The sequence below is a fragment of the Pogona vitticeps genome, chromosome 1 (genome assembly GCF_051106095.1).
Source record: "Pogona vitticeps strain Pit_001003342236 chromosome 1, PviZW2.1, whole genome shotgun sequence".
Lineage (NCBI taxonomy): Eukaryota > Metazoa > Chordata > Lepidosauria > Squamata > Agamidae > Pogona > Pogona vitticeps.
Window position 1 is genome coordinate 349,992,676 of NC_135783.1, and position 24,521 is coordinate 350,017,196.

At 39.7% G+C, this 24,521-nt stretch overlaps 1 protein-coding gene across 2 annotated transcripts in view; it reads left to right on the top strand.

Annotated features, from left to right (window-relative positions):
• The window catches only part of PELI2 (pellino E3 ubiquitin protein ligase family member 2), a 94,631-nt gene that overhangs the window by 39,226 nt on the left and 30,884 nt on the right, over window positions 1–24,521 (top strand). For both annotated transcript variants that reach the window (XM_072986841.2, XM_078384019.1), the window contains one exon: window positions 2,785–2,914. In XM_072986841.2, coding sequence (XP_072842942.1) covers window positions 2,785–2,914 — 130 coding nt within the window. The remainder of the gene's footprint in view (window positions 1–2,784; window positions 2,915–24,521) is intronic.

Consider the following 24,521-nt stretch of genomic DNA (forward strand, 5'->3'; position numbering starts at 1 on the left):
TTTTTCATTTGTCTTTTAAACCTGACTCTCCATTATGTGACATCTTTTGCATACTGTATTTTGAACCTGAATAGTTCAGTTTATTTTTGTAGAGGCAAGGTATATTGATTTAGAGCTATCTGAAACCTGCCTGTGTATTTCACAGGGAATGTTGGTTTTTGTAGATTTCTTGTCTATAACTGTTGAAGTAGAAATTCTTCATTTAAAAAAAAATATGAAAGCATTTTCATGCTTGTAAAACTTGACACCTTGAACTTGAGTTCTAAAGATAAAATGGCTTAAACTGTGGCATTACTAATAATTGTATTCTTGATCGTTTCTAGGTGATCTATAATTGTGTTGGCAACTGTTTTAGGAAATTTAAAACCGAGACTAGTATCTCTTTTTGGCAAGCCAAGAAAAGCCATGAAGTAATTTTGAATAATCATAAGAAATATTTTATCTGGGGGCACTGATGTCTCCCCCAAACTTTTTTCTTGCATTGCTGTGCTGATGTGTCTGTGTTCTGGAAATATATGGCTAGAACCAAGGCCATTGTTCTTTCTACTTGTATATTCTCAGCCAGCTGCTATTTGTTTTCTCTGAACCAACCAGTATTTGAAGGTGAAAAGACCATTGACTTGGCCCCATCCCTGCATTACTAGGAAGATGTAGGGATAATCCTTAGGGAAATAGCTTTCACATTGTAAAGACAAGGTCTGGCCTCAGCACTAAATGCAATTAGGCAAATATCTGGCTACTTGAAATGTTGTCTGGGATCATTTAATTATCTTTTGTTGCTCTCATCTATGGACTATTTCTTGTTTTGCAGGCTTGACGTGTTCCTTCTGTTGCTATGTAGCTGTTTGGGTATTTGATGTTTAAAAACAAATGCTGGCTTGACTGCTGTGTAAGCTAAAGCAGAATACAAAATTAGTAAATAAATGAGTTAGTGTTAATTGGGACAAGGAGAACTGCTGTTCTTCAGTTGTTCTCTTCACTACCTTGTCTGCATTCTTGTTTATTTTATTTTATGAAGCCAAGAAACTAGGTGACTTGCTCAGTCTATAAGCTTTAGGAAATAACCACAGAAATAACTGCAATCACTTAGTTGTGAACGTAGGCCAGTATAGGAATGTAGTGCGTGGCATTCACACCATTTTGTAATTTGAGATGGATAATTTTGGGTTTTTTTTGTTTGTTGTTTCTGATGAAATGCAGCTGTTGGCCCAAATATAAAGAATTATAATTTGAAATAAAATGGAAGTAAAAGAAAAGTGTGTATCAAAAGACTGAGTTTTCATACTGTGGATGTTTGTTTGCAATCTGACAGTGGATGTTTGTAATCTTTCTTTAAGAAAAAATGGTATAACTGGGTTATTATAATCTGGACTTGGTTATATTAGCAGAGAATTTTGTTGAGCTAGCTGGTAACAGCTGGGACACATATGTTTTTTCAGCAATCCCCACTCACCATTGTATGGCTTAAATTCTGTTGTGGGCCAGTTGGAGAACTGTGTGTAGGATGCATGTCCCTACTTTGGGAACTTGTTGCTAAAGTTCCATGATTTTGTGGTTAGGTTTCCATTTCATTGTTATAGTTCCTTTAATGTGGTTGCAAGTAGATAATTGTTCCTTTTGCAATGTGTTTGTGCCTACTCAGATCAGATTGTATATTGAAACAGATAACAATGACAGACTCTTCTCAAAATTGGATCCACAACATAATGGAGCAAACAGAGATCTCCCATGCTCATTCTTTCAGGGGCTAGCTGTGTAGTGTTGTTTCCAGAAAAACAGTAGTCAGCCTTCTGGTATCCTAAAGACTGGCATGTTTTGTTTGGCATAACCTTTCGGAGGCTGCCTCCTGCAAAAAACTTCTCAGCTTTCATCAAGAATCTTTGTTGTCTGTTTTATATGTTTTTGGATGTTTCTCAGCTGGAGTCAGGCAGATAAGTGCTTGCAGAGGGCTTTAGGAACAGGAATTCCATGGGGGACATATGATAAAGTTAAAATTTTAAGCTAAGTCATTATATACAGTCGTGCCCCGCTTTACGATTAGTCCGTATTACAACGAATCTGCTTCATGATGACGTTTTTGCAATCGCAAAACGATGGTCTAAATAGGGGTTTTTCGCTTTGCGATGATCGGTTCCCTGCTTGTTTATTTTTACTGTTTGTTTATACATGCCCCCACTTTTCTCCTTAAAAGGACCCAAGGGTATCAAAGGGTATCTTGAAACAGCATCCAGAAACAGTTTAGCATCCAAGTTAATCATTAAAAAAATAACAGAGCAAAGGAAATAAAAGTAAATTAAAACAGTTAAAAACAAGGTTCAAAATACCGTTATCAGGCTGGTCAGAGTCAAGCAAAAACTTATAAAGAAGTAGGTCTCTATAAGTCTCCACAGTAGGTGTCTCCTAAATACCTGAGGAGAGGGCATACCAGAGGGACTGCTGACTCTTGTCTTTTTGTAATGGCTGACTTTGCTGCTCCAGCTCTATTTTGCAGAATTAAATGAGGCACACTATTTGAACAAAGCAAATTCTTGTTGTTAGAAGAGCAAGATTATTAGTAAGGAATAGCACAAAATAATATTCTAGCTAGTTTGTGGAGGTGGTTCTCAGTCTGCCCTTCTCAGAAGTATCACCGGCTGGGAAAAAACCCACTTTTTAAACAGAACTTCATGTCTGTACTTTTCATTGGTGCAGAATGTAAAAACATAAACAGTCCTTGTGATTACTCTCAACTTCATTTCCCCTCATAAACCCAAAAGTTTATAATTTCTATCTTTATCTTCCTAGGTACAATGGCTCCCTCCCTAATGGCGATAGGGGGCGTAGGAAAAGCAGGTTTGCTCTCTATAAGAGACCCAAAGCAAATGGTGTGAAACCCAGCACAGTTCATGTGATTTCAACACCTCAAGCATCCAAGGTATGTGACTGATTCTCTAGGGGTAGAAGACCATGATGACTTGGCCCCGTGGTGTTGATTGTACCTTTTTCAAAGTCATCTGATTGTCCTTTACTTGTAGTGACCTTCTGGTTCTGGAAGTCACTGCTTCATTTAAAAAATGCTTTTGGATGATTGGTTGTATTAACTAGAGATGGGGGTATTCGTATACGAATATCCCTGCGCAGCTGGACTTAACGAGGGTCTGGCCCCTGTGGCTGGACTGTCCTCTCACGCATCCGGTGGCAGTGGCGGTCCCACTCATCCAGTTGGGTCCAGAGTGCTGCTCTCTTCCCATTTGGCTGGCCACTCCAGGCAGGGGGAGGGAGGACGAGTCTCCCTGCATGGCTGCAGAGTGGCCAGTCGAGTGGGAAGAGAGTGGCACTCTGGGCATGATTGGAAGGATGAGCAGGGCTGCCACCGCTGGACACTTGAGTGGACGGTCCAGCCCCAGGGCCAGACTCTCATTAAGTCCAGCTATGCAGGGATATTTGTATTTGTATATGAATACAAATACCTGCATCTCTAGTCTTAACACTACCACTTCTATTCAGAATTCTTTAAATGCAGGATGGTCAGATGAAGCCAGACCCTACCAGCTTTACTGAAAGGCTTATTTATGTTTTTTTTTAATTTGTTTGTGTGTTTATTTGACATGAAACTTATCTCCTATGGCACAGAATTGTCTTGTATAAAAATGCTGTAAAAGTTTACAACAAAACTCATTCTATTGTAGTATTTGGCCTATATGTTCTTCTAAAGTTGCATACAAGTGCGGTCCCATGTTAGCATGTAATAAGAAAGCCATATGGGCACAAATAGAGGAAGCAGGTAGTACCAGGTTATCCCTAGGTCACCCAACAGGGCCAAAGATATTTATACTAGAAATCTTAAGCAATCTTAATATTCTGAGGGATGCTGTTAGCTTTTGTACCCAGAAATATGAAGTAGTATCTCTCACTCTCCCTTCTGGGGAGCAGTTATAAATACATTGACAAAAATCCTCTTGCTTGTTTTGCTGGCATAAATTTTTCTAGGTGAATTGCCTTAACCTAAGAAATCCCCATAGACTTCGTGCTGTTTCCATCATGCAACCAATAATGTATACAGTGGTTTTAATTAAAGACATTCTTATTGTGACAATGGAGATCTGAAATTGAATATTCAAATTGAATGTCCATTCTTTAGTGTAAATTTAACAATATACAGTATTTATCTTAATATTATGGGTCCAAACAACAGCATTCTGTAGTTCATGAATGTTGGGTATTGTTTTTAGGCAATAAAACTCCACTGGAGTTCTACAAATATGCTTGTAATCTACTTTTTCCTCATCCCACTCGATGAAGAACAGGCTGGAAAAGGTCAGCTCCTCCAGAAAGTCAGAATGTAGAAGGGAGATGCAGTCTGTCTGTATTATGTAGTTGTAGGAAGAGTAGAAAAAAGGAATTGAAAAGGTCAGGAGAAGACTAAATTTTGCTGTCATTGGCACTTATCTAGAGACCATGTATGGTGCTATCTTGGTATCCTGAAACCACTGAAAAACTCTTCTGTTGGAAAACAGAGCTGAAACGTTTCTTTAGCTCCTCAGTGGCAGACACTGGAGTTTATTTATTACTGTATATCTATATCTTGCCTCCCCTCCCATCTGTTAAATAGAAATGAGCTTCACAATATGCAATTTTCCTTTTTTTGAAGACATTTTCTATAGTAATTTCGTAAGACAGAGATGGCCCATAGATTCTCCCTGGCAATATTTAGCTCACAAGATGTCTGGCCCTTCAGAGGCCCTGTAGTTAGTTGAAATAAGTAAGAGGAGCAAAGTGGCCAGATTCTTGTTAACAGGGCTGTGTTTGCAGAACTGTGTGTTGCAAAGATAGCATGGTTGAAATAAAACTAGAACATAGGTGACTCATGTAGAAAGACACTTGTATTTGGTTTGACCACAGTTAACAACCTGAACTGTTTGAAGCTAAAGCATGCGTCTTCCCTCTCTCTGCATTCATGTTGAAGTTGGTGATACCTTGTGTAAGATGCCTTAAGTCCAGATACAATTTTTGTCTCTGGTTTTCTTTGCTTTCTTATTGAACAAGAAGCAGGATATACATACTGTTCCTATAACTTGCAGTCTTCAAGAAGATGGATGGCAATGACTGTAGCCTAGAGAGAAAAATGGTATTGAGATCTACCAGATGTAAATCACTGTAGCTCATGAATTTAAATGAAAGGGTACCCAGATGTTTGTTCCAGTGAAATATTTTGCATGATTGCGTAAAGAAAGTATGAGGATCCTCTTTCATCCCAAGGACTGAATTCCGTATCAGGGGAGTTCTTGTAGGGGAGGGGCAGCTTGCAGTTCTGGCCAGGGCGAAAAGGCAAAAGGGTGACATCCGACAATTTAAAGCTCTTATTGCTTCTGTGTGTACGCGTGTGTGTGTTTGATTTCTCCTTTTTAGGCTGGGGGATAGTCTTTCCAAAAGTTGGGAAGCCACAAAATGATGTTATGGGAAGGGGTGTGTGGCTATTTGGGGAACCCCAGAGGGGCTAGATTCAGACATAATCAGTGAAGCCCCCCCCCCATGGGTGTAAAGTAAGACTTGCTGCTGTAATGTAGAGTGATAAATCTGGTTTTTTAAAAACCAGCTTTCATGTTAATAGAGTGTCGCAGGAAACCCATCTTCAGAAATCAAGGACAGTAAATGAATCTTCACTGCAGATAAGTGAGAGAACAAAGTGAGCTTATAAAATTTTCTGTGGAGTATCTGTTTGGAACATTATTGTGATAATTGTGTCATTTCTCCTGTTCTGTATGCTCATGTGCAGTGCTATTGGTCCTGATGCTTAGACTTCTAAACTCTCTCCAGACTTCCCTGTTGCATATAAAGTAACATTACTGGATTGTAGGATTCCTGACGTTCTGTTTTAAATCTTGGTAGATTCATGCATAAGTCCAAGATCTGTTCCTGGTCTCGCTGAAAGTTACAAGGGTGAAGTAGCGTACCAATAGGATCAGGAGGACAATATAGAGGACAGGGAAACCAAAAGAAAGATAAGCTGTTTAAGAGACGTAGACGTGCTTTAGAGTGTTAAACCTTACTAAACACACCAAACAAAGGGCGTAACCAGCCAGAATGGGTTTTTTAAATTGTACTGCCTGTGTATGAGATACCCAGTGTGGTACAGCTGGTAGAGTGATGGATTAGGACTGTGTGTATGTATGTTTCTGGTGGGAGGGGATTTAACTAGTACACAGGGTCTAGTAAAGAAATTAGTCTTAAAAGTGCCTCTGAAAATCTGAATATATCCAAAACAGGAGTTGTATATAAGAGATACCCTGATCTGGTTGTGCAGATGTTTTTGATGTCCTCCTTGCTTATAGATTGGCGTTACAATACAGGAAGTGCAATTTAAAAATCCAGATTTAGGGCAATAAGTTCTTGGTTATAGATAAAACTTACTAATTGTGAGCAATATACACTGGGAAGTAAATTGTTGTAAGTACTACTTTTGTTTTCCTTTTTTAATAAAGTATAGCAAAAACATAAAGGACAAATAAAATCACGATCAAATATACAGTGAAACCCACCACCATTGGGAATATAAATTTATACATATGTGAATTCTCATCGGTATGTTTCACCTTAATTTATATCATGTGCCCCATCTCTTTCCAACAATATAGTGATTTTTGTGTTGTATAACTTTTGTGTTTTGTGAAAATGCATTCTAGATAAGGGTTCCAAATCCCATTAAAACTATTTTTCTTTCATTAATCTTCTTCTGACTTTCAATTCAAAAGTTAATTTCTTGTGAATAGCTAGATTCCGCATCTCATTATACCATTCTTCCAACCTCAGTTGATTATTATTTTTCAATTACTTGCAAAATTCAGCCTAGCTAGTGATAACATAACAATTACTGTAGTTCCATTTTTTCCCTTATTTAATTGATAGTTTCCAAATATATTTAGCAATGCTAACATTGGAATTGTAAGTACTAATATATATATGTAAGGTGAATCTGATCACATCAAATTGTTTAATACTTTAAGATCAGTTTTTTGGCATCAAGTACTGCACTTTAAGTTCCTGACACCTGTATTGCCAAAATGATTACCAAAGTTTATCTACTGGGATTAACACTAATACTTCTGTTGGCAAACCTGCTTGTATGCACTCCCAGTTTTCATATACAAGAGAGCAGGTGATTCGCTGGAGGTTCTCCTTGACCTCTGCAATGGGGAAATAACAAGGACCATAGATATGGTTGCTCCTGCCTGTCCCTCCCCATGGAGTGGAGCCAGACTGGCCACCTAGTTTACGACAGAGTTGGCTGCAATGAAACAAGTAGAACAGAACGCTGAATGGGGACCGTAGAAAATGTGGAGCAGGTGTGACTGAACATGAGCTACAGCGCATTGAAATGCCTATGTTGTGGCAGTGGTAGCAGAAAAGAATTCCTTGTGTCCATAGCATTTGCACAGTCGTCTGGGGCGTCTGTCTCAAGTGCCCCAGGGGCTGGTGGACTCTCTTTCATTTGAAACCTTTAGAGGTTAGCTGGCCAACTATCAAAGATGCCTTAATTGTTGATTTCCCACTTCGCCATTGGGGTGGTCTTGATAGTCCTCGAATACCCTTCCAACTCTACAGTTCTGTAATGCTGTGAGAGAGTGTGCCCTTGCTGCTTCTGGTGGACCTCTCAGCAGTTGTTGATATCATCAACCATGGCATCCTTCTGGTTCCTTTCTCTGGGATAAGACTGAGAGGCTCTCTACTCTCGTAGTTTTATACCATCTTGGAAGAGTGAGCTCAGAAGGTGGTGTGAGGGGACTCCTTTTTGATGTCTTGGTCACTGGTCCTTTTAGTCTCCTATGTTATTTAACATCTACATGAAACTCCTGGGAGACATTGTCCAAAGTTGGGGGAGGGTGGGTTTGCTGCCACAGTATGTGGATGAGACCCAGCTCTATCTCTCCCTGCCTTCTAAGTCTAAGGAAGCTGTTTCCACTCTAGATCAGTGTCTAGTGTCTGTAATGGAATGGATGAGGTTGAATAAACTGAAACTTAATCCAGACAAGATGAAGGTGCTCCAACCGTCTGTCCCCGAAAATAAGATAAGGTCTTATATTAATTTTTGCTCCAGAAAACAAGTTACGGCTTATTTTCAGAGGATATTTTATTTTTTTCATGTACAACAATTTACATTTATTCAAGTACAGTCATGTCATCTTCTTCCAAGAGTGGAGGGCGGGGTTTCACTTAAGTGGGGCTTATTTTTGGGGTAGGGCTTATATTACAAGCATCCTGAAAAATCCTACTAGGGCTTATTTTCAGGTTAGGTCTTATTTTCGGGGAAACAGGTTATTCAGTCGAAAGGCAGGATCAAAGAACAAGGATACAGTCTGTGCTTAATGGGGTTACATTTCTCCTGAAAAACAAGTGTACATCCTGGGGGTACTCCTGGATTCGTCTCTGAATCTCGATGTCTAAGTTTTGGCTGTGGCAAGAAGTGCATTTGCACAGTTAAAACTAGTGTGCCAGCTGCATCTGTTCCTGAAGAGACCTGATTTGACACATGCCTCTGTTACATCCTGGTTGGATTTCCGTAACGTACTCTATGTGGGGCTGCCTTTGGAAAGTGTCAGGAAACTTCAGCGGGTCCAAATAACAGCAGCCAGATTGCAAACTGGGGCTGGTCACAGGGATCATACAGCTCTCTGTTACAGCACTGGCTGCCTATGAGTTACTGGGCACAATTCAAAGTGCTGGTTCTAACTTATAAAGCCCTGAATCGCTTGGGTCCAAGTTATCTCAAAGACCACCTATCTGTTTATGAGCCTAGCCAGGTGGTCAAAGCATTAGGAGAAGTCTTTCTGTCGTCTCACCACCTTCACAGGTGCATTTGGTGGGACACAGGAGAGGACATTCTCTGTCGCTGCTCCCAAACTCTGGAACTCCTTCCCATAGGAGGCCAGACTGGCCTCATCTTTATTTTCCTTCAGCAAGCAGACAAAGATTTTTCTTTTCAGGCCAGTTTTCCCTGGGTGAATAGCTACCGAGTGAGGTAGTACACACATTCTCTCCCAGCTAATGCTGCTACTTATACTCCTTTTTAACAGTTCTTATCCACTCATCAACCGTCAGCCAGTTTTATTCTATCAGTAAATTACATAAGTTTGGTATATACTTCTGTTATGATTTTATAGACATTTCTGTTAGTTTTGCTAAGGTACTACACTTCCGGTTAATTGTAAAACTGGCAAATAGCCATTTGGGCAGATGGGCTTTACTTTGATTATTCTAACCTTGAACTGGCAAAATCTATGAACTGTAGCTTCAGTAAGTATTAATTTGCTGATTTGATAAATTACTGTGCAAGTAATATACTCCTTTCTTAACATGGTAATTTACCAAATCAGTAAATACCATCTGCTGAATTTACAAGTACAATATAAAATTGTATATAATATGTGCTAGATGTTGTTATAGAAATATCATATCATAACCTATGCATCATTTGTAATCTTGACAGCAGAACAGGAGGGGGAAGTCTTTAATTACTGAAAATCCTTGCCACCAGGGTGACTTTACCAGCAGTGATTTTTGATGATTGAAGACTTCCTCTTTCCATTCTATAGCCCCCAATGGTTCTCAGTGATGAAAAGGATTGCACAAGACCCACAGAGTCTCTGGATGGAAAGATGATTTTTTTAAAAAAAATTTCAAAAAGTTGCCCCAGCTGACGACACCATCAGTCTTATGCCTTGGAACATACATAGACAGGATTTCAGCCGGAACATACATAGACAGAATTTCAGCCATGGAGTTTGGTGTTGTCCGCATATCGCATAATATAACAGTTAGTCTTTAATCTGCCATAATGGTTTTTGTCTTTTTTATTTTTTTCACTTTTGTTTGGATTTTTGTTTGGTGGCATGGAGCCCTAAACTCTGGATAACATCTCTCAGTAGTTTCATGTATATGTCAGATAGTTACTAGTATAATAAAACTGGCTGACAGTTGAGGAGTGGATAAGAACTGACCAGAAGGAATATAAATAGCAGCATTAACTGGGAAGGAGTATATATACTGGTGAGAGATTGCTTCAGGGCAAGGATTTATTTTGTAAGTCTATGATGATGTGATTTTTTTCCTTGTGCTTTGACTAAGTTTAGTAATGCTATTGTGACATAATAAATTGAGAGTTATTAATTTAACAGAATTCTGAAATATCTCACCTTAACTATGTTTCTGTTGCTTTATTCCTAGTATAGTGTACTTAGTTTTTTGTAGATAAAAACTAACATTTTCTTGTGTTTCTAAAAGAAAAAAAAAGATAAATCAGATTTTTTTTGGGAAGATAAATTTGTTTGGCAAAACAACTCAAAAAATATCCGAAAGGAAAAAAAAAGAAAGCTATATAGGGCATAACATTTCATTCTGGTTCATTCTGGAATTAACTCTTTAATTGGGAATAATGCCAGTTGTGAAGAAAACAGGCTTCTGTTTTTCTGCTTGGAGATTTGTCAAGTACTGTAGGACTCTTTGGGAAGATTGAAGTGTTAGACAATAAAAGGGATTACAAAGGACTGTTCAGGGGATTCAGTCTGTGCTAAATGATGTTACACTTCCTTGAAAACTCAGGTTTACAGTGTCTATATGTTTCTGGATTCTTCTGTGAGCCTGATGAGGTAGATACCACCACTCCCAAATACACCCTAAAACAGCTATGGCAAACCTATGGCATGCATGCCACAGCTGGCACACAAAGCCGTTTCTGCAGGCAGGCGAGCCATAAGTTGCCAGTTTGCTACTCCCACCCCCAGCCAAACCTCAGGAGGTGACTGCAGTCGCGGTGCTGGTGCCCCAACAGGTCGTGGGCCAGGATCCAGAGCAGCTGGTGGTGGCGGCAGATCTGGAGTGGGGTCTTGAGGCAACTCTGTGCCCGGGATTCCCCCTTCTACCGCCACTTCCAGTTCTGCCGCTGCTACTTCTATTTACGCCCACCACCTGCTAGGTTGTTGTGTCTCCCCCCCCCCCCCCAGTTTGGGCACTCAGGCCCAAAAAGTTTCGCCACTACTGCACTAAAAGAATCCCAGTAGCTAAACAAGGCAAGAACTGATTTTAATACCACAAACCCTTTAGCCAACAATCCAGATAGCTCCCTGAAAGGATTTTTGTAGTTTATTAAAGAGAATGAAATATTTTTTTTTAAAAAAAAACACTTTTAGACAATTAAATGAGTTATTACACACCTGTTGCCAACATCATCTTAATCCCCTTTCATGTTCTGTCAGGACAAAAGGCATCTTCCTGACCTGTTTCCTTCCCCACAACCAAAATCTGTATCACTGTCGGGTAAGGAAGTAAACTGGCTCCTTTCAAGTCAAGTTAAATTCCTTTTGAGGCTGCTTTGATTTGCCTTGTGATAAAAGATAAACATGGAATCATAGGTTCCTCTCTCAATCCTTTCGTTGAAGTGTTCAGTACTAGGAGATAAGTTGAAAGTGTGAACTGCCTGTTTGATCAGTGTCCTACACACTTACAACAAGCATCAAAGTGTCCAACAACTGAATTCTGTATTTCATATCCCCCAGTTCCTCAGTTTCTTCACACTTGTATTTTGAAATTCTTTGTAAACCATGTTGGGACTCACTAGTGGGAGAAAGTTGAGGTATACAAAACATAATTAAAATGAGAAAGGGGGTGTCTCCAGTATTATATTTCTAACATCTGAATTTTACAATAGCTGACCACGTGCTAAAAGCCTATTAAGCATGAACGAGCACCTTGTTACCTAAAAGCAGTTTCATCTTTATAAAATTATGTATGTGTTGAATTTAATATTCAGAACACTGGCTTTTGTTCTTGCAAAGACAATAAAAGTTAAGTGAGAGATGGTAATTAAAAGCTATTTCTGTTTTGCACTTAGGAGCTTAGAAGTGGAAAGAGATGTCAGGTTCAACACAGCTCTCTTGCCCTTGCTGTGAACCCATATGAAAGAGCTTTTTTGTGTGTTTTTTAATTGCTGTGTAAGGTATGGCTTCTGGATGTCTGCCCAGAGAATAGTGATGAAATGGGTTATAGTGAGTGCTCTTTCTGAAGTGGAAAAGTAGATTTGAAGGCCTTTAAAAAAAAAAACTTTTTGGACAGCTTTTCTGGAAACATAAGGAACCTGAAACTAAATCTGAAGGACAAAGGATGACTTTGTATTTTATAGTAATGAGCTTTTGAGACTTGCATGAGGAAGAACAAGGACTGGTACTCTCCTTTTGGAAATAACATCCAGGTTAACAGTAAAACATGACCTCTTTTAGGTTTATCTTTCAGCATTCATAAGAGACTAAATACACTTAGAAACAGGAGACTTCTGGCATCGCCAGTTGTAATGTTTCTGCTGTGAGCACAATTATCAGTGAATGACTGCCCATGCTTAGGTAGTGTATCTGTACTGGATGTTTGTGTCTCTCTGTGTCCCAACCTGCACAGACAGTATGACAAAGCTGAGCGAGCTTCCATTTCCCAACCCCATACTCTCCTTATTCATTTGTCCCTGTACTTTCAAGCAAGCATTTTCTCCCCAATTTTTGTTTTTAAGTATGCTCAGGTTTTCAGAACAAACAAGCAGTTCCTGCTGCATAGGCAATTTAGCTTTCTTATTGTTAGACTCATCGAAATATGGTTTTAATGGATTTTTTCCCTAGGTAGTGGCACAACCTGACTAGGAAGTCACCCTGCTTGCTTTTTTCTTAATTAAAATCAAAATGCCTCCCAGATTTTTCTGGGTCTTGATTTTTCTAGCCAAATTTAAACTGTGATACCCAGAACTAGACACAGTACTTTAAGTGAGATCTAATCAAAGCTGACTTGAATGGCACTTTACCTACCTTGATATGGATGCCATAGTTCTGTCACACCTTAATATGTTATGTCAAGTCACATTTTGACTTGTGTTTAGCTTGTGATCTAAGACCCTAGATTGTTTTCACCCTGCATCCAAGCCAGCTTTCACACCTCCTACATTTATATATCATGTTTTTCCTGCCCAAGTGCTGTACTTCACATTTTTCCCTGTTGAAACACATTTTGTTTGATTTATTTGTTAAAGTTGTTCTGAATCCTGATTCTGTCTTCTGATGTATTAGCAATCTCGAAGTTTAGAAATTTGATGAGCATACCCTCCACACCCTCATTCAAGTCATTAATAAAGATATTGAACAACACTGTGTCTAAGACCAAACCATGTGACAACTTACTTTTCACTGCTTGTCACTTTAGAAGCCATTGATGAGCACTCTTTGGCTGAGGCCTATCAACTAACTTCAAATGTATCTATCATAGCATCATCTACACCACATTTTACCAGCTTGACCAAAGGAATAAATATCATGAGGGATCTTGTCAGAAGCCGTACTGAAGTCAAAGATACACTACAGTACATCCATAACATTCCCCTTCTCTACCGAGCTTGTGACTCTATAAAAAAAGAGAGAGTAATCTTATCAATCTGACATTTCTTGTCTTTGAGATATCTATGCTGAGTCTAACAAATCACAGTGCCTTTTTCTAAATGACTATTTAAAGTCTGTTCTGGAACCTTTCCTGCTTTTGATGCAAAGCTGACCAGTGAATAGTTGCTTTGATCTTCTTTAACCTTATTTGAAAATGGGGATGATGTTTGTTCACTTCCAGTCTTCAGGGACCTCGTACTCTGACAACTCTTAAAGATGATAGTGAGACGCTCTGAGGTTACATCTGCAAACTCTTCTAGTTGCTCCCATACAATCTCCTTATCTACTTTGGGCAGCAACCTTCTCATTTCCCCCTTTATTCTGCGAGCATCACGTTAGGAAATATTTTTCTTTTGTGAGAAAACAAAGAGATGAGGCTGAAGTTTAACAATTTTGCCTTCTGTCTGTCACCCTTTAGTAATGCTTCATTTTTTTCATGCAGCAAATTATCTTTTTTGTTCTGCCTTTTGCTTCAAATATAGCTAAAGAATCCCTTTTTGTTATTTTTTTTACCTTTTCTGCAAGTCTGAGCAAATTTTGAGCTTTAGCCTTCTTCACCTTTTCTTGGCAGGCCTAACCTGCAAATAAGCCCTAGTATGATTTTTCAGGATGCTTGTAATATAAGCCCTACCCCAAAAATAAGCCCTAGTTAAGTGAAACCCTGCCCTCCACCATTGTGCAGCAACCAGAAGAGGGTGACATGACTGTATTTGAATAAATGTAGATTGTTGTACATGAAAAAAATCCCCTGAAAATAATCCCTAATGCGTTTTTTGGAGCAAAAATTAATAAGACCCTGTCTTTCATACATACATACATACATACATACATACATACATACATACATACATACATACATACATACATACATACATACATACATACATACATACATACATACATACATACATACATACATACATACATACATACATCTATTCCACCCGTCTGGCTACCAAGGCCACACTAGGCAGTTCACAACACAATAAAACAAACACTTTAAAAGGCACTAATCATAATAGCTATACGAAAAATCAAAGTTAAACGTACTGGTCCACATATATAAAAAATCTCAGTTAGAGCCAGATCTAGGATAGCTGATTCCCTTGTTGCTTGCAGTACTTTCTGCAAGATTAATTTGTCACCAAGGCAAGTGAAGAATTTATTGGACCTTACATTCTTGGCAGAGTTGGACTTCCAACAGATCAGGATAGTCAGAGTCTCCCTTTATTACTATGTTTTGCCACTGCCTCTGTAGGAAGCTGCCTGAGTACCCTGACTATGCTAACTTTTTAAACAGTATGAAAGAAGCATGAAATATTAATAAAATATAAGCAGAAATTACATTTCTGCTAATGAAATCTAATGACCTCACTGGGGTTATATTCTGAACTATGAATTATTTCAGTTGTCCTGGATTCTATGCAAATGAGGTACATTTGGGGGCTGGCTCTTAAAATGGACTTTCTCTGCTGCTGTTTATGGATTCTGACTACCACCTTAAGATTCTGCATAGGTTCACAGAGAGGGGATGATATTCATTCTTTGGGTGGAGAATATGGCTCAAACTGAGAAATGACACTGATGGATTATTGAGAACTTCTGCTGAGCCTGCTCAGGTGGTCGTGTTGCACAAATCTGCACTTTAATACCGTGTATAAATTAGTGGCTGTTTGACAGTCTGTGGAAAGTCATTCATTTATAAACAGTGGGTCCATCACAAATTGTTTCAGAAACCTCTTGTGCTTAGCTTGACATTGAGCTTGTATCAACATATATAAATCACTTACTAAAAACCTATTACATAGGATACCTCATATTTCTAAATCAGTAGCTTGTCTAGTACAAGGTAAATGCAAGCCAGCAGATAACCCAGCCATCTCTTTTCTGTTTGTGGGCTTTGATCCTTGCATCGTTATTCCAAATGGAACCACATGTCTTTTACGTACTGTATGTGTAACTTGTAATGGGAGAATTTCCTTCAAATTACATTTAGAATCTTTCATAGAAACCATGAATAATTACATGGTTTCCTAGTAAATTAGTATTTCTTGTGGTGTATGTGTATTCACAGTTAGATATTCATACTGCTAATAATAACAGAATTTATGTAAAGTTTCTACATCTTATATATGTTGTCTTCACAACTTTTTGAATGATTCCATAAGGTAGGTCAGCAGTAATCTCCCCATGCTGCAGAAGTAGGTATATGGAAGGGGAAGAAGAGGAGAATTATAGATTTTAAGTATAGTTAGAGTGAGATTTCAGATGGAGGCTTCTCATGTTAATGCTGTTAAACATTACCTGAATCTTCTCATAGGTGTAACACATCTTACAAAGCTTTTTATTTCAAGGCAATTGACTGTGGTGTTGGACCATGAAATCAGAAAAAAGCGGGCAGTGCTTCAGTTGCACTCGGAAGCAATAGGAGACCTTGGATATCAATGGAAAACACAAGGGAGAAATAAGTCCTATTAACTATCTGCAGTGAACTCACAGTTTTGTGTTCAATACAAATTTCAGAAAGTAGTCTCTTAAATGTGGAAGAAGCAGAGGCAGTAAACAGAAACCAAGTTAACAAGGTGCAAAATCAATTTCTCTCATTTTTTATTGTTCTGCACTGTCATTAGTTATTGTTGGCCATGTTTTCCTTGGACTGGAATGACAAACTTAGTGTGTGGACACATGTGGTTTTTTTTTAACTGATGTGAGCCAGTCTGCTAAGGATATCATTGTAGCTATCTTTGATCTGCAGATAGAAGGCTACATAAGTTACTTATAGAATCATAGAATCATGAAGTTGGAAGGGGCCTATAAAGCCATCAAGGTCATCCCCCTGCTGAGTGCAGGAATACAAATCAAAGGATATCTGCCAGGTGGTTGTCTAAATTTCCTTTGAATGCCTCCAGTGTTGTAGCACATACCACTTCTCAAGATAACTGGTTCCATTACCGTACTGTTCTAACAGGAAGTAGATGAAGTTTTTTCTGATATTCAGCCGAAATCTGGCTTCCTCTAACTTGAGTCCATTGTTGTCTGTTCTGTATTCAGGGATGATTGAAAACAGATCCTGTTCTCCTCCTCTGTATGACAGGATTTCAAGTATTTGAAAAGTGCTATCATATCTCCCCTCAGTGTTCTTTTCTCAAGTCTAAATATGTCCAGTTATTTTAGACTTGAGAAAAGGGCTTGGTTTCCAGCCCCCTGATCATCGTTGTTGACCTTCTGTGAACTTGTTCGAATTTGTTGGCATCCTTCTTGAAGTGGACACAGTACTCAAGATGAGGCCTAACCACTGCAGAACAGAACTAGAACTTGAATGGGTTTGCTTCTATGCAGGCTTCTAACGCCCATTGCATTTTAGCATGGGCAAGAAAATAGGAAAGATGATGTTAATATGAGTAGAAGCACATCTGATTCCAAATGAATGAGTTGATAGGATAGGAAGAAGTTTGGCTCCCTACCAGATAGAGCCCCTGCATGCGTTCCATGTGAATACTTGTGATTCATTTGTATAATTGCAGCAAGACTAAAACTGTCCATCTCCATACCTGGAGAGTCCAGGGATTCCATGAAGTGGGCTGCTCTGGTCATATGTGGTGTAGTACCACTCTGTCATGACTACAATGGACCTTTTCTTAGGGCAATATATCAGCTGGTTTGAAGTCTCATAGGAAGTATATATCAGATGTAAAAACAAGTCTTCATGAATTGTAATAGTTTGTTCTCTACTAAAGAACGGTGTGTTCTTTCAAAAGTTATTTCAGTATTCATAGTGAAAAACAAGAAGATGGCAATGTTCTAGTAGTCCTCAGTTCAGAAAGTCAATTTGAATATACTGTACTTTGTATCTCCATCCCTCAACTCAGCCCAAAAACTGACGGTGGAATTGAGTTGGTGTTCAAACTCAAAAATGAATTGTTTCTTACACACAATGCCAAATTTCATTATGATTTATGATTTAATAATAATCTTAGAACTGCAGAACTGGAAAGTATGCTGTGGATAATTGACTCCAGCTCCTGTCAACTTGCTACAGATAATCAGAAGTGCAATAGGGTTTAAATATTTCTGCTTCCCTTGAAATCTGATGTGGGAGCTTAAAACAGAACTGTGTTACAATAATCAAAATGAGATGTGACTAAGATGTGTGGTGTAAATAGTTAGATCAGGCATTGTCAGACTTTAAGTGTGCATCGCAATGGCTACCACTCGGGACGAATCCAAGAGTTCCCCCAAGTTATAAAGAATAAACATAAGTTGAGAGTAACAACATAAAGAGTATGCTCTCTGAAGGAACCCCACAGCCTAGCAACCAGGGACTTTAACAGGAGTCCCCCCACAATGCTGCCTTCTGAGTCCATTCCTCCAGGTAGGAACTAAGTGACTTCAAAACAGGCCACCCAAGATCTATCCCTGGTGCTGGGGGAGAGCTTAGTGGATACCCTGGACTGCCAGAAAGACAGACAAGCGGACCCTAGATCAAATTAAGCCTGAACTATCTCTGGAGGCAAAAATGTTGAAACTAAGGCAGTCCTACTTTGGGCATACTATGGTTCCCTGGAAAAGACCATAATGCAGGGAAAGGTGGAAGGCAGCAGGAAAAATGACTCCCTAAAAGAAGCCACAGGCTTGAGTCTACAAGAGCTGCACAGGGCAGCTGAGGACTGAACATTTTGGAGATCTCTCATTTATGAGGTTGTCCAGAGTAGGAGATGACTTCACGGCACATGACAACAACAATCTCAGAGATGCAGCCAAGAAGGATGCTATGGTCAGTGGTATTGAAAACCACTGAGAGGTCCAGCAAAGCTGACAGGGACACTCTCCAGTACATTTTCTAGTGTAGATCAGATGATCAGAGCAGTATCTGTCCCATAATTGGGCCTGAAACCATGTTGAAATGCATCTTTGTCCAGAAACTCTACCCTTTTGTTTTTAACACTCACAGTGTATTGTAAGAATTTTATTAGATACAACTGATCATACTTGAATGTGAAATGCCTCTTCTCTTCTGCATAACTCTTTTGGGTATAAGAGCCAATGTGTGGTTGAATTTCAAAGCAGCCACATTATTCCGGCATTATTTTGGCATGTGTAACAAAACAAAACAAAAGAAGTCTTGTGCACTTTTAAAATAAACAGATTTATTGTACTGTAAGCTTTTGTGAATCATAATCCACTTCTTCAGACATCGGAAGTGTCTAAAGGAATGCATTGTAATCCACAAAAGCTCACAGTACAATAAATCTCTCTAAGTCTTAAAGGTGCTGTAAGACTTCCTTCTGTTCTGTTTTTGTTGCACATTTGATCAGTCTCCTTCAACTTGCATTCCTGTCTTCACTCCTCTTACCCAATTCTGTTGAACACCTTTGTAAGGGCTGCATTCTGTCTTTGAACAACAACAAAAAAAACCCAACACATTTTCCGATTGCTAGCTTTCGCTTAGCAAAAGCGGACTCTGAGCAAATATTGCCAACTCCCTAGGATGCTAGCTTGAGCTCTGTTCACAATAATGGCTGAAACCACAGTGGGATCTAATTGTGGTGGAGGGAAGTGAGCATGTATGCAAGTTCTACTCTGACATTCCCTACCCACTGTGAATTAAGGCTGAATGTTTTAAAGTGTACCCCATATCCCCAGCCATTGGTATGTTTGGGTGAATGCATTCATAGTAAGTCTCATGATCAAAAATCTGATCTTACCAGGACCCTTGATCACAACTGCTCTATAAACATTGAACACTCTTACAAGGATCTCTGCAGACTTTCGCACTGAACATGCAAAGGCCTGCTTTCTAGGTGGTGCAGGAATGTGAAGGGGAAGAAAATTAGTATTGCTAATGCTACTACATATGTTCCCTTTCTAAAGACCTTTTAAAACTGCACTGCTGCAGATTGAGTTTTGTTTCCCTTCACTAGCTAAAGAGGATGACTCCATTTTTGCAGGGGCAAATTATGTGAAAATGATATTTTCCATGTGAAAGTGATATTGTCCACCACAGAACCATCAAACGGAGGAAAGATGTCTGAATTCCTCCTAGCAACTAAACAACTTCCATTTATGTCATTAATAATATTGTGTGTGATACATGCATTAAGCTACTTACAGTAGTTAAATCAGTAAACATTAATTCCTTTCAGTGACTGTCAACAGTCCTGTTCAGCCAGATATAGTATAGAACTAGCAAAATTATATCTCAGAAGGCTCTTGCAGTGGGCTTGTCAGCCATAGAGAAATATCCCATTGATCATACAAAAGAGAAAAAAACATGTAGTCCTTATACATGTGGGCAATTCCTTTATTTGATTACTAAAAATCACAGCTACACAGGCATTTTAGCCTGCTGTTTGGTTTGCTGTTGGGTTAGGTTCAGATGATGTCTTTACTAGGGTGAACCAGCCTGCTCCCAGAGTGCTCTTATTTGTGTCTGGGTCCATGTCAGGTACTTCTCTCTCTCTCTCTCTTTTTTTTTGGGGGGGGGGTATGGATAGAATCACTCCATTTTGGTTCATTTTCAGCTCATGCAATCGCTAGAAGAGAACCAAAGTGGAGCTTGTGGCTCTCAGTTTGCCTTTCTCTATAAATTACCAGTATCTATATTGTGAAGCGTCTTAAGAAGATAGCCACTTCACAGTATTGGGATAGTAAACACTTCCTGTGCTCTTTCATGGCAGAATAAGTAAAAATAAATGTTTACAGTATATTAGGGTATTGCTGATGCACTACATTGCTTATAAAAATAAAGGAAAAAATCAAAAATTTCCTGGAACCTGGCTTCAGCTAAATTCATTGCCAGCTGGCGGTTGGTGGTCAGGTTGCAGGAGTAAGTTCTCAATTTATCCTTTATTTTTTATAAATGCTGCAGCACATATCAGTAATTTAAGATGAAAATGACATATTATTGGCGAACAGCAGCAGTGACTTGAAATGATTTCTAATTGAGGTGAAAAAAGAAGTGCAAAAGCAGGACTGCAGCTGACTATTAAGGTAAAAGTTATACCTACAAAATAACTTATAACATTAATGTTGGCAATGAAGATTGTTAAAAGTTTTGCATATCTTGGTTTGATCATCAATACAAATGGAGACTGCAGTTAAGAAATTAGAGGAATGCTGAGTCTTGGAAGAACAACTATGAAGTAACTGCAGTGGTGCCTCGCTTTATGATTGCCCCGTATTATGGCGGATCCACTTTACGACGATCTTTTTGCAATCGCAATTGTGATCGTAAACCGATGGTCTAAATGGGGAAATTTTGCTTTTCGATGATTGGTTCCCTGCTTCAGGAACTGATTCTTGGCAAAATGATGTTTTTTAAACAGCTGATCGGCAGTTTCAAAATGGCTAAATCAAATGGCTCCCTGCTGTGCAGCGAAAATAAGACATAAGACATAAGACATAAGAAATTTATTTGTCATTGCACTCACAAGTGGGTGCAACGAAATGAGGTGCTCTTCCCCAAGGTAAAACTGGACAACACCACTACAATAAAAGTTAAAATATACACAACACTCACCATACAAATATAGATACCCCGTTTCTCCCAGCAATTAAAATTCCACCAAAAACTTATGACCCCGCATTTAAACTCAATACTGCAGTTGGGTAGAAGCTGTTCTTGAATCTGCTTGTCCTTGCTTTCAATACCCTGAATCTCCTTCTCGATGGTAATAGTTTAAAGAGCTCATGTCCCGGATGAGAGGAGTCTTTCAGTATGTTAGATATCTTCCTCTTACATCTGTTCTTATACAATTCTTCCAAAGAGAGGAGTGAACAGCCAATGATGTTTTGGGCCGTCTTAATCACCCTTTGAATTGCCTTTTTCTCTGCCACTGTGCAGCTCGTGAACCATACACAGAGACAGTAGGATAATATGCTCTCAATCGAACTCCGATAGAAGGTGGTTAACAAACTCTCAGTCAATTGTTGTTTTCTAAGAATCCTTAGAAAATACAACCGTTGTTGCGCCTTCCTGATTAACGCAGCGGTGTTTGCACTCCAAGTCAGGTCATTTGTTATGATGGTCCCAAGAAACTTACATTCAACCACCTGTTCCACACAAACTCCATCTGTATACAGTGGCTGAATGTCTGCTCTTTTTTTCCTATAGTCCACCATAAATGGCCGCCATATGGAGGATCTTCACTGGACGGTGAGTTTTAAGCCCATTGGAACGCATTGAAAGGTCTTCAGTGCGTTTCAATGGGCTTTTTATTTTCGCTTTACGATGTTTTTGATTAACGGCGATTTTCCTGGAATGGATTAGCACTGTTAAGCGAGACACCACTGTAGATAAGATCCTGATGTTTAGGATGTGTTGCTGGGGCCAAGGCAAAGACCATCTGTACTGTAGTATTCCCAATTACTATATATAATAGTGTTGGGCAGTGATGTTGGTAACAGGAATAGATTGATTTGAAATATGGTATTGGAGGAGAGCTTAACGGATGCCATTGACTGCCAGAAAGATGGATGTGCAGATCCTAGATCAAATCAAGGGTAAACTCTCCCTAGAATCAAAAATGACTGAACTGAGGCTATCTTATTTGAGCAGTTCATGAGGAGGCAGGACTTGGAAAAGACAACAATGCTGTATGCTTTTAGACAACAGGAAAAGAGCAAGACTAAATCCGAGATATCTTGGTTGGTTATCAACATTGGCACCATTTTGCTGTCAGATCAAGACATATGTATTAGAGCCTTGGGGGTGCAATATTGTGGCCTGCGTAGGTTTGAGTGCAGTACAGTGGTGCCTCGTATAGCGAGGTTAATCCGTTCCGGATTAACCTTCGCTATAGCGAAACATCGCTGAACGGGACAAAAAAAGCCATTGGAACGCATTAAACATCGTTTAATGCGTTCCAAATCGGCCCCAAACTTACCGTTCAGCGATGCTCCCGGGTCCGGCAGCCATTTTCGCGCCCTCGGTAAGCGAGGGGAGGGCGCGAAAACACGTGCGGCCATTTCGGGTGTCCGGCAACAGCCGATCGCCCGAGGGCAAGAGGAGGAGGAGGAAGAGGGAAAGAGGGGCGGACACACGACCGCGTGCCACTTCCTTTCCTCCATCTGCCTGCCTGCCTGCTTGCGTTCCTCCCCAGCAGCGGCAGAAGAGGGAGGAGGAGGAAGAGGGAAAGTGTGAGGGGAGGAGGACGAAGGGAGGTGGACGCACGAGCGCGCGCCACTTCCCTCCCTCCGCCTGCCTGTCTTGCCGCCTGTGTTCCTCCCCAGCGTTCCTCCCCAGCGGCGGCAGAAGAGAGAGGAGGAGGAAGAGGGAAAGTGTGGGGGGAGGAGGACGAAGGGAGGTGGACGCACGAGCGCTCGCCACTTCCCTCCCTCCGCCTGCCTGTCTCGCCGCCTGCTTTTCTCCCCTGCCAGCATGGCCCCGCATCACTCTTGCGGCGGCGGCGGCGGCGGCGGCGGCGGCTCCTTCCAACGGGTCCCCCACATGGAAGATCGGTAAGCGAGTTTTGCCCATTGGGGCCGACGCTATGCCTCCGCATTAGCGATCCTGGAAAAGGGATCGCTATGCGGATTCATCGTTATACGGTGCATTCGTAATACGAGGCACCACTGTAGTTTTAATGTTTTTAATGTTCCAGTGCTTTAATTCTGTGATGCTTGATTTCAAATCATTTAAAATATATCATGTTTTCAAATTGATCTTACAGCCTTGTAACCCACCATGAGATCCTGTGATACAGGGCAGGCTATAAATGTTTAAGCGAACAAACAAACAAACAGTCATCTCTGAGATGTTTCTGAACTAGGTTTAATCCACTCTCTTTGACTGCTTGAAAACATACAAATAAAGTAAACTGGAAATTCCAAGGGTCCTTTTGGAATTCCTGCCCTTTGTTTTCTTCTTCAAACCATGCAGACATCATCCAGCTAAAGGCAGTGGAAGAACTACTACTGAGATGAATAGGTGGAAATTGCATTCAGGCCCACATCACTCCTGCAGCTTCTTCTGGCATTCACGATGCCTTGAAGAGTTGCTTTCATACGTGCAACTTTTTATTGTTTTATCTCCACATAGGCATTATTTAGTAAGGATCTATACAACCCAGCAGAGTCCCTCATCTAATAAATAAAACATAGAAAGTGTCCTTTAGGTGTTGTTGATTCCTTCCTCTTCTTTACTCCTCTTGACTCCTTCAAGTGATTATGGAGGTCAGTTGGTCATCTTCTAAATGTGTGCCTCTGCTTGTGGTTTCGTTGAATAGAAGATAACTGTATTTGCAAGTGTGTTTGCAATTTTTACCTTTTTATGTGTGCAATAAAAATAGCTCTTCAGTGACAAAAGGATGTTCTTGGTGTCTGGCTTGTGCATAATGCTTTTGTGTAAAATTCCAAAACCATAGCATAGATAATGAGAATGGGTGGGAAACCAGAATGCTGTGTCATATGTCTTTGATACGGAGGAGGATTTGGTTCATCATTTAGATCTTTTGGGAAGAAGGTTAAAATGTCCTTGATGGGTATGTTTAATTATTACAGTATAAATTATGCTAAGGCCTGTGACTAATGCAGAAAAAAATGCTATTCTTCTTCAGTATAAATGAGTTTTGTGCCATTTTGAATGTAGCAAAATTATAGCAAAAACAAATATTGTTTTTAATGAACCTTAGAAAAGGCTATTCTGTATTTGACGTTCACTCTTTATCTAACTCAGACTGAACATTGAATCTTCTGCCAACCGAACAGAAATGAATTGAATTCTAGACGTTCCTGTGTTCACATCTAAGCAATGGCAAATAGTCTTAAGGAATGGCTTAAGCATGTAGTCAGGAAATGGGTCATATCACTTAGACTATGGATACTGAGCCAGAGATGCCAATATGGAGTGCAAAAGCCCTATTTTTTTAGGCTCACCCTGCTTCTGCCAACTTCAGTCTGTAGCCTGTTAAGTAATTTTCAGTGAAGGTAGTTCTCTTGTGACCAGGTGCTAGATTTTCCTGTGGCTCCATGCATTGTAAGAACTTGAAGTTCTTTCCTTCCACATTATAATCCTGGCATTCTCTACTGTTTCTACAAGATTTCACAAATGTTCTGAAGAAATTATTTATTGAATTTGTA